Raw genomic sequence first — 15,165 nt, 5'->3', positions numbered from 1 at the left:
ATACTATAATCACAGATTTAACTGTGTTTAGTATTGTATCTTAGTTTGGTATTGTTTCTTACTAGTTCAGTATGTTAGTCTATGCTAAGAATTTTAGTATTTTGTGAAAAGGTGTATGATTTGCAAGCATATGTTACACACATGCAGGTGTTATTTCCGAACCCATGTAGGAAGAGAAAAGAAAAATCTGTAATAAAATCAGTTTCAATGCTATACACATCAATTGAATCATACTTAGGTTCATCCTTAGTAGCCTATCATCCTTCGAATATACACCATTTCTGGATTTTTCAATTTTCCATTCTGCTTTTCTGAAGCTACTAATTTTGTCTTATTGTATCTTTCAGCTGTCTTCCTGCCTGCCCATTTTGAATATCCATCCAAAAAATTCACACTACTAAACTTATGAAGCATCCTACTGTCTAGTGTCTAGTCTACTCATCATCGTTGTGAGAGTGCACTGTTCGGCGAGCCGTCGATAAGTTTATGTGATTTTGAATGGCGTTGAGCTTCTTTGTTAAAAGACTAGTCTGGACTGGCGTTCCAGTAAAGATGAATGACAGCCGCATTTTTCCATTAAGCTCGACTTATTCCTTGTAAGAACGTATCTCCCAAGAGTTTTTGAACTTGGCTGAATTTGAATGCGAAAATAATGAAAACTTCTGATTAATTTCGTATGGTATCCACGAACTCATCGCAGAGGAACCCACGAGCTCAATTTCCATTACAATATAGAACAGGTATGCATGGAATGAGATATCCAGACAGATGCTAATAAAGAGACGTTGAAAGCTTCATCACCCTTGTAAACAATGTACCGCGTTCGCTACCCTGACGATACCTTGAAATATTCTGTTTTCAGAATACACTCTGTTCGTAATGAGCATACAGAATATACTCCCTGGATATGTGTTTGTGTTCGTTTACAAGCTCAATGCACACAATTACCGGATCAAATTCAGGAATATTATAAGTTGTGAGAAGCATCAACCAATCAAGCTACACAAACATCGGCCCAGTCGCTACCCGCATTCCGGTTATTTGTATAGTATAATAATATTGTGGTGTCCTATGCATGATAGTGAGCTCTACAACGTTATGAGGATGCATCTCTTACCAGTGATTGATTCTCTGATGGTTTTAATACGGAATAGTATAACATTTTATCGGGATTTCAATTATAAACTCAAACGAGTAAATGTTTCACTTTTCTGGATGAGTCCAAGAGTGGTGCTTGCAATAATATATATATTGTAGTTCTGATTTTTTAATATATTATTTGGATACATGAGAGACATACAGAACCAATTTCTTCATGCAAAATTTCCTTGTGCAAGATAGAGCGTAGACCAAACCCAGGGTACCCAAAACAGAGTACCGGCTTGAATTCAGTTGAATTTTAGATGAATTTTAGTTTCGATCATCAGTATCTTCCGATTGTTACCATTGAGATTGTAATTCAAAATCCCTCCGGGTGTATTTTGGTGCTCTACAATCTGAGATTAGGTGGAGCGCCTTATCATATGAAGATTCCCAGGTACACCTGACAACAATGCTCCTTGTATTGTGAAAAACACCTAATTTTCAGCTTATCATCACATTGATATTCCCCACAATGATATAAGTTCATGAGATTATGTTCTATGAGAATCACCCGTTAGATGCACTTCATTTCAGTATTTCCTAGTGTAGAGGCGTGCATAAGGACACCTGAAGGATCAAGATTTCAAACACTTATAACTTCTGGCACAATGCTCAGATTTCATCGTACTGCACTTTTTACTTTTCTTGCCCTATTACCATAGGTAAGGAAAGTATTGCTTTCCAAAAAAATTTAAGGTACCCCAATTTCATGTTTTCTATACGTTTCATTACTTTCCTTGCCCTATTACCATAGGTAAGGAAAGTATTGCTCTCCAAAAAAATTTAAGGTACCCCAATTTCATGTTTTCTATACGTTTCAAGGTCCAATGAGTCCAAAAACATGATTTTTGGGTGTTGGTCTGTGTGTGTGGGTGTGTGTGTCTGTGAACACGATAACTCCATTCCTAATTAACCGATCGACTTGAAATTTTCAACTTAAAGTCCTTATACTATGAGGATCCGACAATAAGAAATTCAATAAAATCTAATTCAAAATGGCGGAAAAAATGGCGGATAATGGCTAAAAAACCATGTTTCTCACGGTTTTCTCGAAAACGGCTCTAATCATTTTCTTCAAATTCATACCCTAGATAGCAATTCATAAGCCCTATCAACTGGCATGTGTCTCATTTCTGGGAAAATTGCAGGAGCTTCGTGATATTCTTGAGAAAAATGGAGGATAATCACTAAAAAACCATGTTATTCACGGTTTTCTCGAAAACGGCTCCAACGATTTTTTTCAAATTTATACCATGGATAGCTATTCATAAGTCCTATCAACTGACATGAGTCTCATTCCTGAGAAAGTTGCAGGAGCTCCGTAATATTCTTGAGAGAAATGGCGGATAATCACTAAAAAACAATGTTTTTCACGATTTTCTCAAAAATGACTTGATCGATTTTTTTCAAATTCATAACCTGTATAGTTAGTTATTCATCAGCTCCTTCAACTGGCATGAGTCTCCTTTCTGGGAAACTAATGGGGGGTCAACCCCATGCTTGAGAAATGGACTTTGTAACCTCGTTCTCGTGCATTAGGTAGGTAGGTAGAGCAGCTCATAAGAAGAACACATAGTCGAGATATTTCATCTGTAGAACAGCTGTTTTGACGACTTTTGAAAAATCATCGAATTTCACAATTTACACAAAGGAAAAAGTACTCTGAAAACAATAATTATATATACACATATATATAGAAGTCTGATCATAGTTTCAAATATGTTGCCGGCAATCGTCATTATGTTATTCCCCCAAATTATTCTCGTTTGAGAATGGGGCTTACAGTTCAATGAGCAAGGAAAATTATGGAGTGTACCACACCAGATTTTTTTTCTCGGCTCGCCAAGGCGGTACTCTGTTTTGTGTACCCAGGGTTTTGTGCTACCTTTTCCTTGCACAAGGAAATTCCGCATGAAGAAATTGGTTCTGGACTCCTCTCATGTATACAATATTAAAAAAATCATAACTACAATATAAATTGCAAGTACACCCCCTTCTCTATGTCTATATTGACTGGACTAGATTGGAGTTACACAAGATGCACAGAGAACATGATTATAGCAAATAGATAACATAAGCTTATTAATACAATTCCGTTCTATTCATGAATATCGGATTTCTATTGCAAAAATTGTATTTCGAGAATGTGTTTCAATGCGAGAAAACTCTCCACATTCGACCAAAGGGGACATCATATTTTGCAGAGCATGTTCCCAATGTGGTTTCAAACTTTGGATTAACTGAGACTCAGCATACAAAACCAAACAGGAAAAACACATGAGCTATAAGCTTGAAATACAGTGGCTTGACATGATTCCTGACTGAGAAACGAGTTGTTGTTATGATAGAGATGTCAAATAATATGATAGTTGATGAATATCTAAGTTTCGCTTATCCATTACCTGGATTCCTATACATGGTAATGTCATCAACAATACAGCTGAAACCGCACACAATAGTGACAGTGAACAATGAATATATAATTCCAATAAGTTATTATGCGATAATCCATACTGGTTCACCAGGGTTGAATGGGAATAGTGCGATTACAACTCGTTGCAATTATATTTTCACTGTCACTGTTGTGAGCAAATCCAGTTCCAGATTCTAGAGTTTTCCATATTACACTGGTTACAGACAACTAGTAGTTCTGTGAACAGTAGACCTCGCGCAGTGAAAAACCACAGCCTCCTCTAATATTGTCCATCAGAGTGAATTATGTCTTGTCCTGAGATGTCGGTCAGATATCGGTGTGTAAACAACTAATCGAAGTTTGGGTTGTTGTAACGACGATAATAAATGATATAATTTCAATTATCAGCATTAGAATGCTAATAATTTGTTGTAAACAACTATACTACTATCATCTACCGAGTTGAAAGCAGAGAAAAGTCGGGAGAAAATAATATGCTACTTCGAATTATCAATAGTTGCATGCCTCATTGCTTGCAATTAATAGTTCACACGACAGCTGGGTATTTACCAAGTTACATTGAGATATCAATATTGCATGCGTCATTGCATAATTAATAATCCACTCCACAGCTGATTTATGATCAATAATTCTATAGTTTGATTCTTACGGTAATATTGGCGTTCGAAGGAGACTCCTTTTCCTTTTGTATTATCCTCAAAATACAAAAATTAAAAAACCTTATATATATGTCGACGCGAAATTCAAAAAGGAACATACCAGTCAATTTTTTTTGAAAATCTATTGCTGCGTTTTGCCGTAAATGCGGAGCATATAAACATAAAAACATGAAGTGAAATGCAAAACCGTAGACTTGAAGCTTAGACCTCACTTCGCTCGGTCTATTAAATCCATTTTCACCTAGTTCACCTATGAAATAGAACTATGAGCATTTTCAATCTGGAGTTCATATATTTATTTATTTATTCAATCATTCAGAATTACACAACTCACAGAAAAGTACCACAGGCTTATAAGCCCAAAACGGTTCCAATTCCAATTTATACAACAGTCCAATAACTGTTTATGAAAAACTATTGTAGAATTTGGGTCTATTGAGTATTTTTTAATCATTCATAATGACAATTATTTTTATTTGAGAGTGATTCTCACATAAGCTCCAGTCTTGTGCGTGAGTAGAACCATAATGGTTGGGGATGAGTGGAAGATTCATTTGTGGTCCAAATCGTTTTTCACTCTATTTATTCGGATTGAATTACAACCATCTGCCGATTCGATTCAGTAATCAGTTGAGAGCTTTATAGTGGGTTATCACAGAGTTGGAGAAAGTGGTTCAGCACTGCAAGTTATTTATCGGGTTTTATGGGTGCAATCATTCCGAAGAGAGGAGGAGATTGGATTGAGCTCCTTGGAGGATTGGTGGCAACGTGCGAAAAAGTCAGCAGTATAGATAGCTCACCAACAACGGAGAGGTACATGGAAGTGCCGATGGGCGGGGTTGTGCTGACTTGGCATTCGTAAACCCCAGAGTCCCTGCGCTGCGGATAGCGAATCTGCAAGGTCCAGTCCTCTGTCTGTGGCGAATGTATTGACTGGAACCGTTGGTCACTTGTGTATGTGTACCTGGCTGTAGTGAGCAGGTGGATGTCGCGATGACGCACCCACGATACCTGCAACATACAAACGCAATCAGACAGATATGCCAAATCAAAAGTGGTCACACACATTTTTCAGTCTCTCTTCCAGCATGCTTGATATTCTATCACTTTTTGCTATTAGAAAAAACGACTAGCAGTCTGACTGCTATTTTTCTAATAGCAAAAAGTGTTTTAATAATAAGCATATTATTTAATAATAATAATAATGATGATGGAAAACAACAGTGAAGAACTCTTTATTCTGTTTGTAGAATTATGCTCGATAAGTATTCGATAAATGGTTGATGCGAGTGAATTGTTCGTACTGAATGATGAAATTCAACCGTGTAGAAGATTCAAAAGTACGTAAGTACGTATCAAATGATAAAATTCAACCAGAGGAGTGATAGGAAAATATACAGTTGGAATTGAACCTCTTCATTTCACCACTCAGTCATGATAATTAATCGCAATCACTATAAGGTTTCCAATTCAATTCATTCCAACTTTTTCGCGCTGTCTCTTCAAACTTGTTAAATTTTAAGAAATTTAAGTTCACCTTCAAAGGAAAACTCTAAAGAGTGATAGTAAAAACTACTCTTCTTCTCTCTCAAAATTTATCTTTTTTTTTATTTATTTATTCAAAATGCAAATAACACTAATGTAATAACATTGAAAGAGAAAATAATAAGGTAGTCTTTGTGCTATTTTTCTTCCAAATTTATAGGTGACAAAGTCCAAGATAAGGTTAGAATTTCACAATTTTTATAAAATTTTGGCCCAAAATAAACATTAAAACTATAAATTTTGAATTTAGATGGCTTAAATTGATAAATTAATTAGAAATATTCCACCCAATTACCACTTTTAACGAATAATATTGAGTTATTTAAGAAATTTCGAACTATTCAAGAATCACAAACTCGTAAACACTTACTCTTATTGTTTCATTAAAATTAATTCCATGCAAGAAGTATTTAACATTAATTTCCTTATTTTCTTGATCTTGCTTATAAGTTTTGTAGCCGTATTGTTCTTTTTGATCTCATCATTCTGTCATAAGCTTTTAATTTATTTCTTTACAGATCTTTGTTATTCTATATATAAGGAATGCTTTACTTTTAAGTTTATTCAACTATCCCACTCACTATTATTATTTTTACTATTTTTTATCTAAAATATTGTTTTGTATCATTTTTCTTTCACTGAGTATCGTTGTTAAATTATAATTTAGTATTTTTACCATTTTTTTATCTAAAATATTGTTTTGTTTCATTTTTCTTTTACTGAGTATCGTTGTTAAATTATAATTTTGTATTGTATTGAAGGGTTAAGTGTAAAAGAGGGCGACTGCGCTCTAACTTCGCCCTCCTAGGTCAAAAATTGTATTCTATTCTCTAACTATGCAAAGGATACCAGCAACATTGGAATGATATGACAGAGAGTATTTATAACTATTATGTTCTATGTGGGTGAATATTTGTAAGTATTATATACAGTATCCTTTCTTTGTATTCCTTCTCAATTACATCAATTTTTCCATTCATGAGAAGCGCGTTCAAGAATCCTGCAAAAAACGCAACACAAATGTGAATGATGTTCTCCTTCAATGAAATCTTTCATGTCGAGCAAAATGAGGGAAGATTCCATCGCACCTTGAACAATGTAATCACTCGATATTGTGCGTATTGATTTCTTGTTCACGTTAAATCAATTTTTGATTATTGTAGTTAGTCATCAGAATGTAGGTCGATCTGAAGATTCTTCCTGAACTATAAATATTGGTCATTTTTCCATGGATGCGCCGTTTGAGAGGAAAATTGTTACTTCCTGGATGAATTCACTCCCCTTTCTACATTATGAGGCCGGCGTTCAATAATATTTTGGGTTACAATTAATTAGGGGTACGTGCTACGAGCGACCCCTCTGCCCCTGAAATCACCCCCTTTGTGAGCGACCACGAATAATGAAGTGATAACGGGAGCCTCGTTCTGTGTGGGCTCCACCCTTAATAGCCATGCCTTCGGCTAAAAGACTTGGTCCGACACAGGCTTGTGCATACTCAACCCTTCCCTCCACCAACTACGATAAACGCTGAGGCAGGCAAGGAATCTATTACAAAAACCCACAAGACCCTCCCAGCCGTCGTGGCACGCAACAACCCTGCAAACCATGCCTCACAAAAACATCTATCTGATAGCAGTCAACTATGATATTGGATCGGGCAGATCCATAAATTAAGACCCGCCGCCCATTTTCGTGACGCTGGCAAAACATTCTCAAGTATTCGCTCTTCAGACCTTAAATTAACCAACTAAATCACCTGGTTAACGGCAAGAGGCATGTTAGGTAACTACTACTATATCAACTACATAATCACTTTGCCTCACAATAAGATAATCATTTACCATGGATAATTTATCCCCATCTTCAACCATGCAATCATCTAAATCGCTAAGAAGAGAGATGTTTACCTCTAACAACATGATAGTATATAGTCAGACATCTTCCAATAATTCACTGCTTAGTAACACCCACTTGGTAGCATATCACTGGTGCATGTGACCTTGGTCAGGAAACAGGTAGGCTATTCTAGTCATGACATCAACAATTCGCGTCTCAAACAAATGCTATGTTGAGGTAGATAGTTTATCAATGAACATTATTGAAAACTGTACACTCTACCAGTCTACCAATCGAATATTTATACAAATAGTTATTTGTTTAATCAACAACAATAATGATAAAGTCTATTCCTTCAAGTAAACAGAATATACAATTGGAAATGTCAGCCATAAATTGAATTAAGATCTAAACAAATAATCACGTCAATCCCTTAAATTCTATGCACTATAATACAATAATATTACTTTCAAGTATAATGTCAATAGGAAATATATACATATATTCAGAAATAATTGTTGAATATTCCTCCATCCATATTAAAATACTCAGCTAGTGAATAAAGAGGATTTTCCATTGGAAGCATTTTTATTCTATTCTTGAAGGCATTTATTGTTATGGCTCTCACATTGATGGGTAGCCTGTTGAATATTTTCAAAGAAACTAACTTTGAACTTTTCTGATCTTTATTGAGTCTGGTATAAATAGGGCACATCAATGTGTTGCCTATTTCTTGTATAATGGTGGTGAATATTATCCCTACATATAAACAAATTCATATTTTTCTTTACATTTACGGCTAACATGAGAACAAACAAGCTATAAACAGTCCCTTGATTGATGAACAATGGCTTGCAGTGCTCCAAGTAGTCAGCATTGGAAATAGTTCTTATTGCCTTTTTTGAAGCAGTAGGATTTTATGAGTATCAAGAGAACACCCCCATAGAGAGAGATCATACGAAAAAGTACTTTGAAAAATTTGAAAGAAAGCAAAGTATGTCATCCTAAGGTAATCTTTGGGAACACATTCCTTTAATCTTCGTAGGAGATACAAAACGACATTTGAGTCTTGTTAAATGGAAAAAGCTCATTCGACTCCAACAGTAGGCTACCGTAATGTAGGTATCAAGAAGAATTTGGTTTAGAAAGTTGTAATTTTTATCGATTAAATCTTGAATTCTGAAGTGTCAATCACAGAGAACTAGATCACGTGAATTCCAAGTCCATTCAAAACATTCTTATATTATTAATTCATCAAATTAGAGAGACAGTCATGTTTCAATAGAGATTCATTATCAATGAGCATGATATTCAACAGCAATAAACCCTTCGAAATCATATGAATAGAGAATTTCCTTGCATTGAAGTGGAAAACAAGTCTTCAGGGAATCAGACTGTCAAGGATATAGCTAGCAGCCAATTGAGAGTACTGAACCCATTTCATGACACATGAGGATGCAAATCATGTTTGTAATCGAAGCCCTTAGCAATTGATTACGCTTTGATGTGGCAGTTGTTGGGGTGGATATAATGAGCAATATATTGAATGTATATGATGACATCCTCTTCATAAGCGATTGATCATTATTGCAATATATGCGAATCAATAGCACTGGATATGAGAAAATATCCGTACAGTATATGAAAACTATTCCTCAAACATAAATGAGAATTTGAAATATATCATAATTCAACTCCATGAAGCTGAACAGACAATTTAAACTTGAAATAAAGTCATTATATCATCATAGAATAACCGATGTATCGTTACTTTGACACTTGAGCAACGTGATAGTATGTTACGCATATTCATACGGATTTTATGTTATCGAGTAGATTTAGATTTTTCCTTTTTTCCATCACCTCATCATAGCCTCCAATTCCGTCCTCAACTCATCATTGGATACTTCTTATCTCCTTTCTTGCACTCATCTCAAATTGTGAACTGAACCAATAGTTGACAATAACTACCAATCGAATTGTCTTTTTTTCTCTTTATGACTATATAAAAACAGGTGCAATATTAGGTCTATTACTATACTACTTTTGAATATAAATAACAATTCGAATCTGAGTACCCTCTTCAAAATTAATCAGTCACGACATGTTTCGGCTATATAATGTGATTGTTAAATATTATAAGTGATTGTTAAATGAATAAATTTTATTAATTTATTATAATTTTTTGTTTTGAGTTTCTGCATGTTAACGAAGGCAGATCTTTGAATATTCTAGAGGCTTTAGAAATAACAAGAGTAATTAAGGAAAATTCCCAATATAGTTTAAATGACCAGATTCATTTCAACCAATACAACACTACGAATTTAGTTTTATCATAAAATTGTAAGCATACAAATTAGTCAATAGTTTTTCCATTTACATATTTGTTTTATTATCTCTCACACTTGTTTTCTTGGTTCTTATTTTGTACTAAAAGTAAAATTTTATTATCATGGCGATTCTGTTGCTTAAGCCGCCATTTTGTCACACCGTTGAGGGGGAGGAGACTGTCTAGCTAGGCCAATGGCAGGGCGTTCATGCCCTCGACCAATAGCAGTACTCGCCTACTAGTATAAATTCTGCTGCTCTTGTATTTAGTTTAAGTTTATCAGAGATTGACAATGGTGTAATAACCGAAACCGGTCTTTCTAATTATCAATAAATCAGTGGTTTTTTGACAATTTCTTAGTCTTTTTCATTCAATAAATTTTATTTATTTTCAAATCACTTGACAATGGCTTCATGTAGCCGAAACATGTCGTGACGAAATAATTTTGAAAAGGGTACTCAGATTCATATTATATTCATTTACTTCCAATCGAAGTATAATACATTCCTCTGTACAAGTCACTTGGCACTAACATAAAGATCCTCGTATGTAATCAAAGAAGATTCAGCTTATAATGTAAGAAGTAATTCCATTCAATCACTTCAAATTTCATCAATTTCGCCAACAGACACAATAATTGTGATATTTTTTTAATTGGATGAAAAATGTACAGGTTACCAATGCTATTGATAGAAGCTTTATTGCTCGGAATCCAGTGTTTTATTTTATTTATTTATTGTATAAAATACTATAATCATAATACAATTATGACATTGGAGGAAAAACTAGGCTAAGCCTGTACTATTTCTCTCCAAAAATTTTGATAGAATGTTAATGTTGTCCAAAATAATATAAGGTTATATAGTCACACACTGCTTCGTCACTTGATTTTCGGTCCAGAAATGATGATTTAAAATTTTGAATTTTGAAGGATGATTTTATGCTCTAAATGAATCACAATAAATTAAAAACTTTAGAAATATTGCACTTATTTAAAAAATTTGAATACAAAATCAAAAACCTACTCACTATTTGTTATTCACAGCTCTAAAATATAATGAGTATGCACGTTATTCGAAGAGTATAACTCAGTTGTGTAAATGTTTCACAGTTCGTGTCTTTACTGGAACGGATGCATTTGAATAGGCTACGAAGAGAATCGTGATTTAATGAAATGTTTTTCATCGATCTATGAGCTCACAAGCTTTCCCGGGAATCTCGGTTTAATGTGAGTGGTGATGGACGACGAGCATTTATAGTGGAGAAATATTTGTCAAGACAAAGAATGGTGACCATGCAGTTTTCAGTGACAGTTGAGGCAGTAAATCGCTGCTTTTCACGTGAAAACGGATTTTTTCAAGACAGTAGACGAGGCAGTCCACACCGCATTTATTCCTCTGTATAATTTAGGAGCGGAATTCCAGCTGGTTTATCTGTGGAAAGAGAGTGAACATGAAAAAGGGTTGATGCTGGCTAGTCGGTTCACAGAATGACGTTGCGGGGTGTGGGGTTGTGCGGGTTTTGAGCTGCATCCTCTCTTCTTCCTACGCCGCCACTCCCTTGAGATCGGATTTGGCTCTCGCCTGACAAACCTGAACGGTGGGCTTCGTCATCACAACACTTTACCACGCTCTGCAACCGCTTAGCCTGGCCGAGCTAGGCATCCTGCAGCCTGCAGCCTGTAGGCAACGCACAAGCGGCGTGCCTTTGCCGTTACATCGACTCAGACTGCTGCTCTCCTAGAAGAGAATCTTCATTAAAATTCCCACCGTATTCATGAAGCCTGGCAACCACTTCAACGTTGAAATGCAACCGCCATATTTGATGTTTCGAATTTCTCAAGCGTTAATCAGCGCTCTCATAACTCTAGAATACATGCTCTCCAGTGTAGAGCTGTTTTCGTCATTGTTTCAACTCACAGTAATCTCATGTATGTTTGGACTCCTGCATTGGTCAATATCAATAAGTTATCTTTAACACAGGAATGTAATAGTTTATTATGTTCAATAATGTTATTTGTACACCACAAGTACTCAAATAATTATTAACGAATGAGAACAGTGAATCAGGCACTGATTGAAAGTGCAATTTCAATGTTTCCCTCGTGATATTCAAATTTCAAAATAAAATTTTCAACTCAATCAATTCAGTTTTCGCTCAATATGGCATAAACATTTGTGTGAGTATGAATAAATTGTTGCTCTATCATAAAGATATATATGTGTAATAATTTTCATATCATCATATAAAGTATTATATTCAGACAACTATTTCTAATAGCAGTTCACTATACCTCATAACGAGGAATAGTACGCTCATCTCTTCTTCTTCTTTATGTGCCGTCTCCTTTAAGAAGTTTGGCTATCAACATGGCAATTTTGATTTTTGAGGCAACCGCCCTGAAAAGATCAATGGAACTACTGTTGTACCACTGTCTCAAGTTATCATCTCTTACAATTGTATAATTTGACTAGCATCCAATAGTGTAGGGACTGAATTCCAGTATCGCGCGATTTCAAGAAATTTATTATGAATCATTTTCACAGTTCTTTGTAAAATATCACAAAATACAATGTTTCGTGTCCCATTGGTCTGCGTTGAAAAATAATAGAATTCAGTGTTATTTATCGCTTCCCCATTACTTCAGTTTTTCAGACAAACTATCAAAAAAACTGAACAGCGCAATTAACATGATTTATTTTTGTGAAAATTCTATTCCTGCAAGTTCGCACTATTGCTTTTTATATTACGCTGCCATTTCCTCGAGCAACTTATCAAAGCATAGCTGCAATACATTGTGAATGAAAAAGAGATAAAATGGGTCAGAGCCATTTCCAGGAGGTGGGTCTGGATGTTAGCTAGCAGTAGAATAGTGCTCCAGACATTCAGCAGAAAGCTCCAGCTTAGTTTTATCGTGGCCCTTGTTACAGAGTTGCTGGTGTCATTGTTGTGGCTTCAGCCACACGAGGCAGCGACGATTGCTCCGTCACTCAGGTGGTTTGCTGCTGTAAAGGACACCCGACCATACCTAATTTACGGAGACGATGGCCGAGAAATAAATCTAAATCACTAGCAGCAACTGAAACCCGGCTTTGGACTACGAGAAAAACAATGGCTACCACATCCATTACATCTTCCAAATACGTTCCACTCTTAATGCATCCATTAAAACTTGGTAGACTTGTTCATGGCTTATCTTTTATCGTCGTTTTGTAGAGAGCAGAGCCCTTCCCTACTCTTCATCATCTACTCGTTCTTTCTAACCCTTTCAATGCAGTGAAGCCTCTTTTCACTCTATATCAGTATCGTATATCTCACTAATAACGCAAGAAGTGTAAACAACAAAGAATAATACTCTTTTGAGACTCTTATGCATAACCTGCACTCAAGTATCATTTGTAAAGATTCATTTGTCCCGTAGCTCAAAGATGTTGATCAAATTATTTCTAACAATCAATTTACAAAACCAAGTACTGGATTAAGAGAGTATCAGCCTTCAAATAAGGCCACCATGATTTTGTTATATTATCTTTATCGTTAATGGAATGTTTCATTTCCCTGCATGACGAATTATTCCAATATTTGGTTACAATCATATAAAATAATGGAAAATGTCTGATTATCAATCTATGGCATATTATAAATAAGTGGTAGTTGATATTCTAGATTTTTTTGTATTTGGAATACAAAAGTCATTGCAAATTGAAAGATCAAGCCTATCAACTCTACACAGTATTACATGATTTAAAAAATATCATTCTACATATTCGTAGGATCTATTCCGGAGCTTTATTGTCATTGGGTTCCAGATTGATAAAATACAAATGATTATTCTCAAATTGGAAAATCCAGATTATTCAGAGTTCAAAGGTTTTATGATAATAATGTTCCCAGTCAATGAGAACATGATAATCATACTTGTTGAACTATTCCATACATCAATCAATTTGACAAATCGAATAATATTAGCTTTTCGATGTTTATACAAGTGCAGATAATATCACTTTACAATTTTATTTTTATGTGGCAAAAATTGAGACTTGTAATGTGCTGCAGTAGCGTTGCTCTGTTATTGCGGTTCTGGGTGTCGAAGGAATAAGATAAATGAATGAATTATACTCAATTACGAAAGTTATTCATCTTCAATGCTTCTAATCGTAACATGGGACTGTGATAGCGTTCAATAGACAATTCCAATTGGCTGTGTTGAGAAAGCGAAAGTTCAATGAATCAAGAAAGTAAGTCTTTGAAGGAGCAATATACGTGGTTTTCGAAAGATTGATGCGAAAAAAGTGATAAATAGGGTCATCTTTGGTCTGCTTCGACTTCAAACACATTAATGAGAGTTTTATTGTGGCAAATATGCTAATCCTTCGTTTACGCCTTGAATGTAAATGATGAAGCAGTTACAAGCATTTTTATTGAGCTCGTAGAAGTTCGAGGGTATCTAATATTGAAATAACAGCTGAATAATCACATCAAACTCAGCTCTCCCAAGAGGGAATAAAGCATCGTAATGTACCCCTCTACTCCACCGGCTCCAAGTTTTGGAGCTCTGAATTGTTTTCCGATAAATCCATTGTATATTTGTGGTGATTATCCCTCAGCCAGTTAATATACTTGAACGTCGAATCTCTTCCAGTCTAACGACTTATCACATTGCAGTACACATTAGCAATTGAGAACTCGATGTGGTCCCCAGTTTCATCAGTTTGTTAATGATGTCTCTAAGATGATATCAATCTCTCAGATAACTCATAAATTATCCATCCATTTCCTTGTTTTCAAGTTTCATCAGCTTCTCCTATTCTGAGCAAATCTTAACTGAATGAGAAATACTTCCATAACTTGTAAGAATACTTCCATAATTCATACATAATACACGAGTATAGGAATTGTTCAGTATTGGATTTTTACTCTATACGAACACCCAATATCCGGTTTACGAAAATTGAGTTCTTCCAATCACTGGATTATAAGCAGAAAATATACAGTTGAATGCGGCTACATATCAACGAAGAAATCATAGAATCTCTAAGCACTCAGATCGCACAATAATTTATTTAATTTACATGGAGCACAAGACTCTCAGGGGATTTTCATCTGTCTAAATCCCATTCCAAGAAGATATATGTAATTATTTAACTCCATCTGTATAAGGATATATGTCTCTGAATCGTGAATAGTGATCATTCACTATCACAGGATTGTCGTTATAA

General features: G+C 35.2%; 1 protein-coding gene across 2 annotated transcripts in view; it reads right to left on the bottom strand.

Moving 5' to 3' along the window:
• Nucleotides 1-15,165, bottom strand: part of LOC111058517 (zwei Ig domain protein zig-8) — a 120,175-nt gene that overhangs the window by 40,750 nt on the left and 64,260 nt on the right. For both annotated transcript variants that reach the window (XM_039420465.1, XM_039420466.1), the window contains exon 3: nt 5,037-5,247. In XM_039420465.1, the coding sequence (XP_039276399.1) occupies nt 5,037-5,247 (211 nt within the window). The remainder of the gene's footprint in view (nt 1-5,036; nt 5,248-15,165) is intronic.

Source organism: Nilaparvata lugens, chromosome 2, assembly GCF_014356525.2.
Source record: "Nilaparvata lugens isolate BPH chromosome 2, ASM1435652v1, whole genome shotgun sequence".
Lineage (NCBI taxonomy): Eukaryota > Metazoa > Arthropoda > Insecta > Hemiptera > Delphacidae > Nilaparvata > Nilaparvata lugens.
Note: the sequence above shows the minus strand (reverse complement) of the source record. Positions and strands in the feature narration are given on the sequence as shown.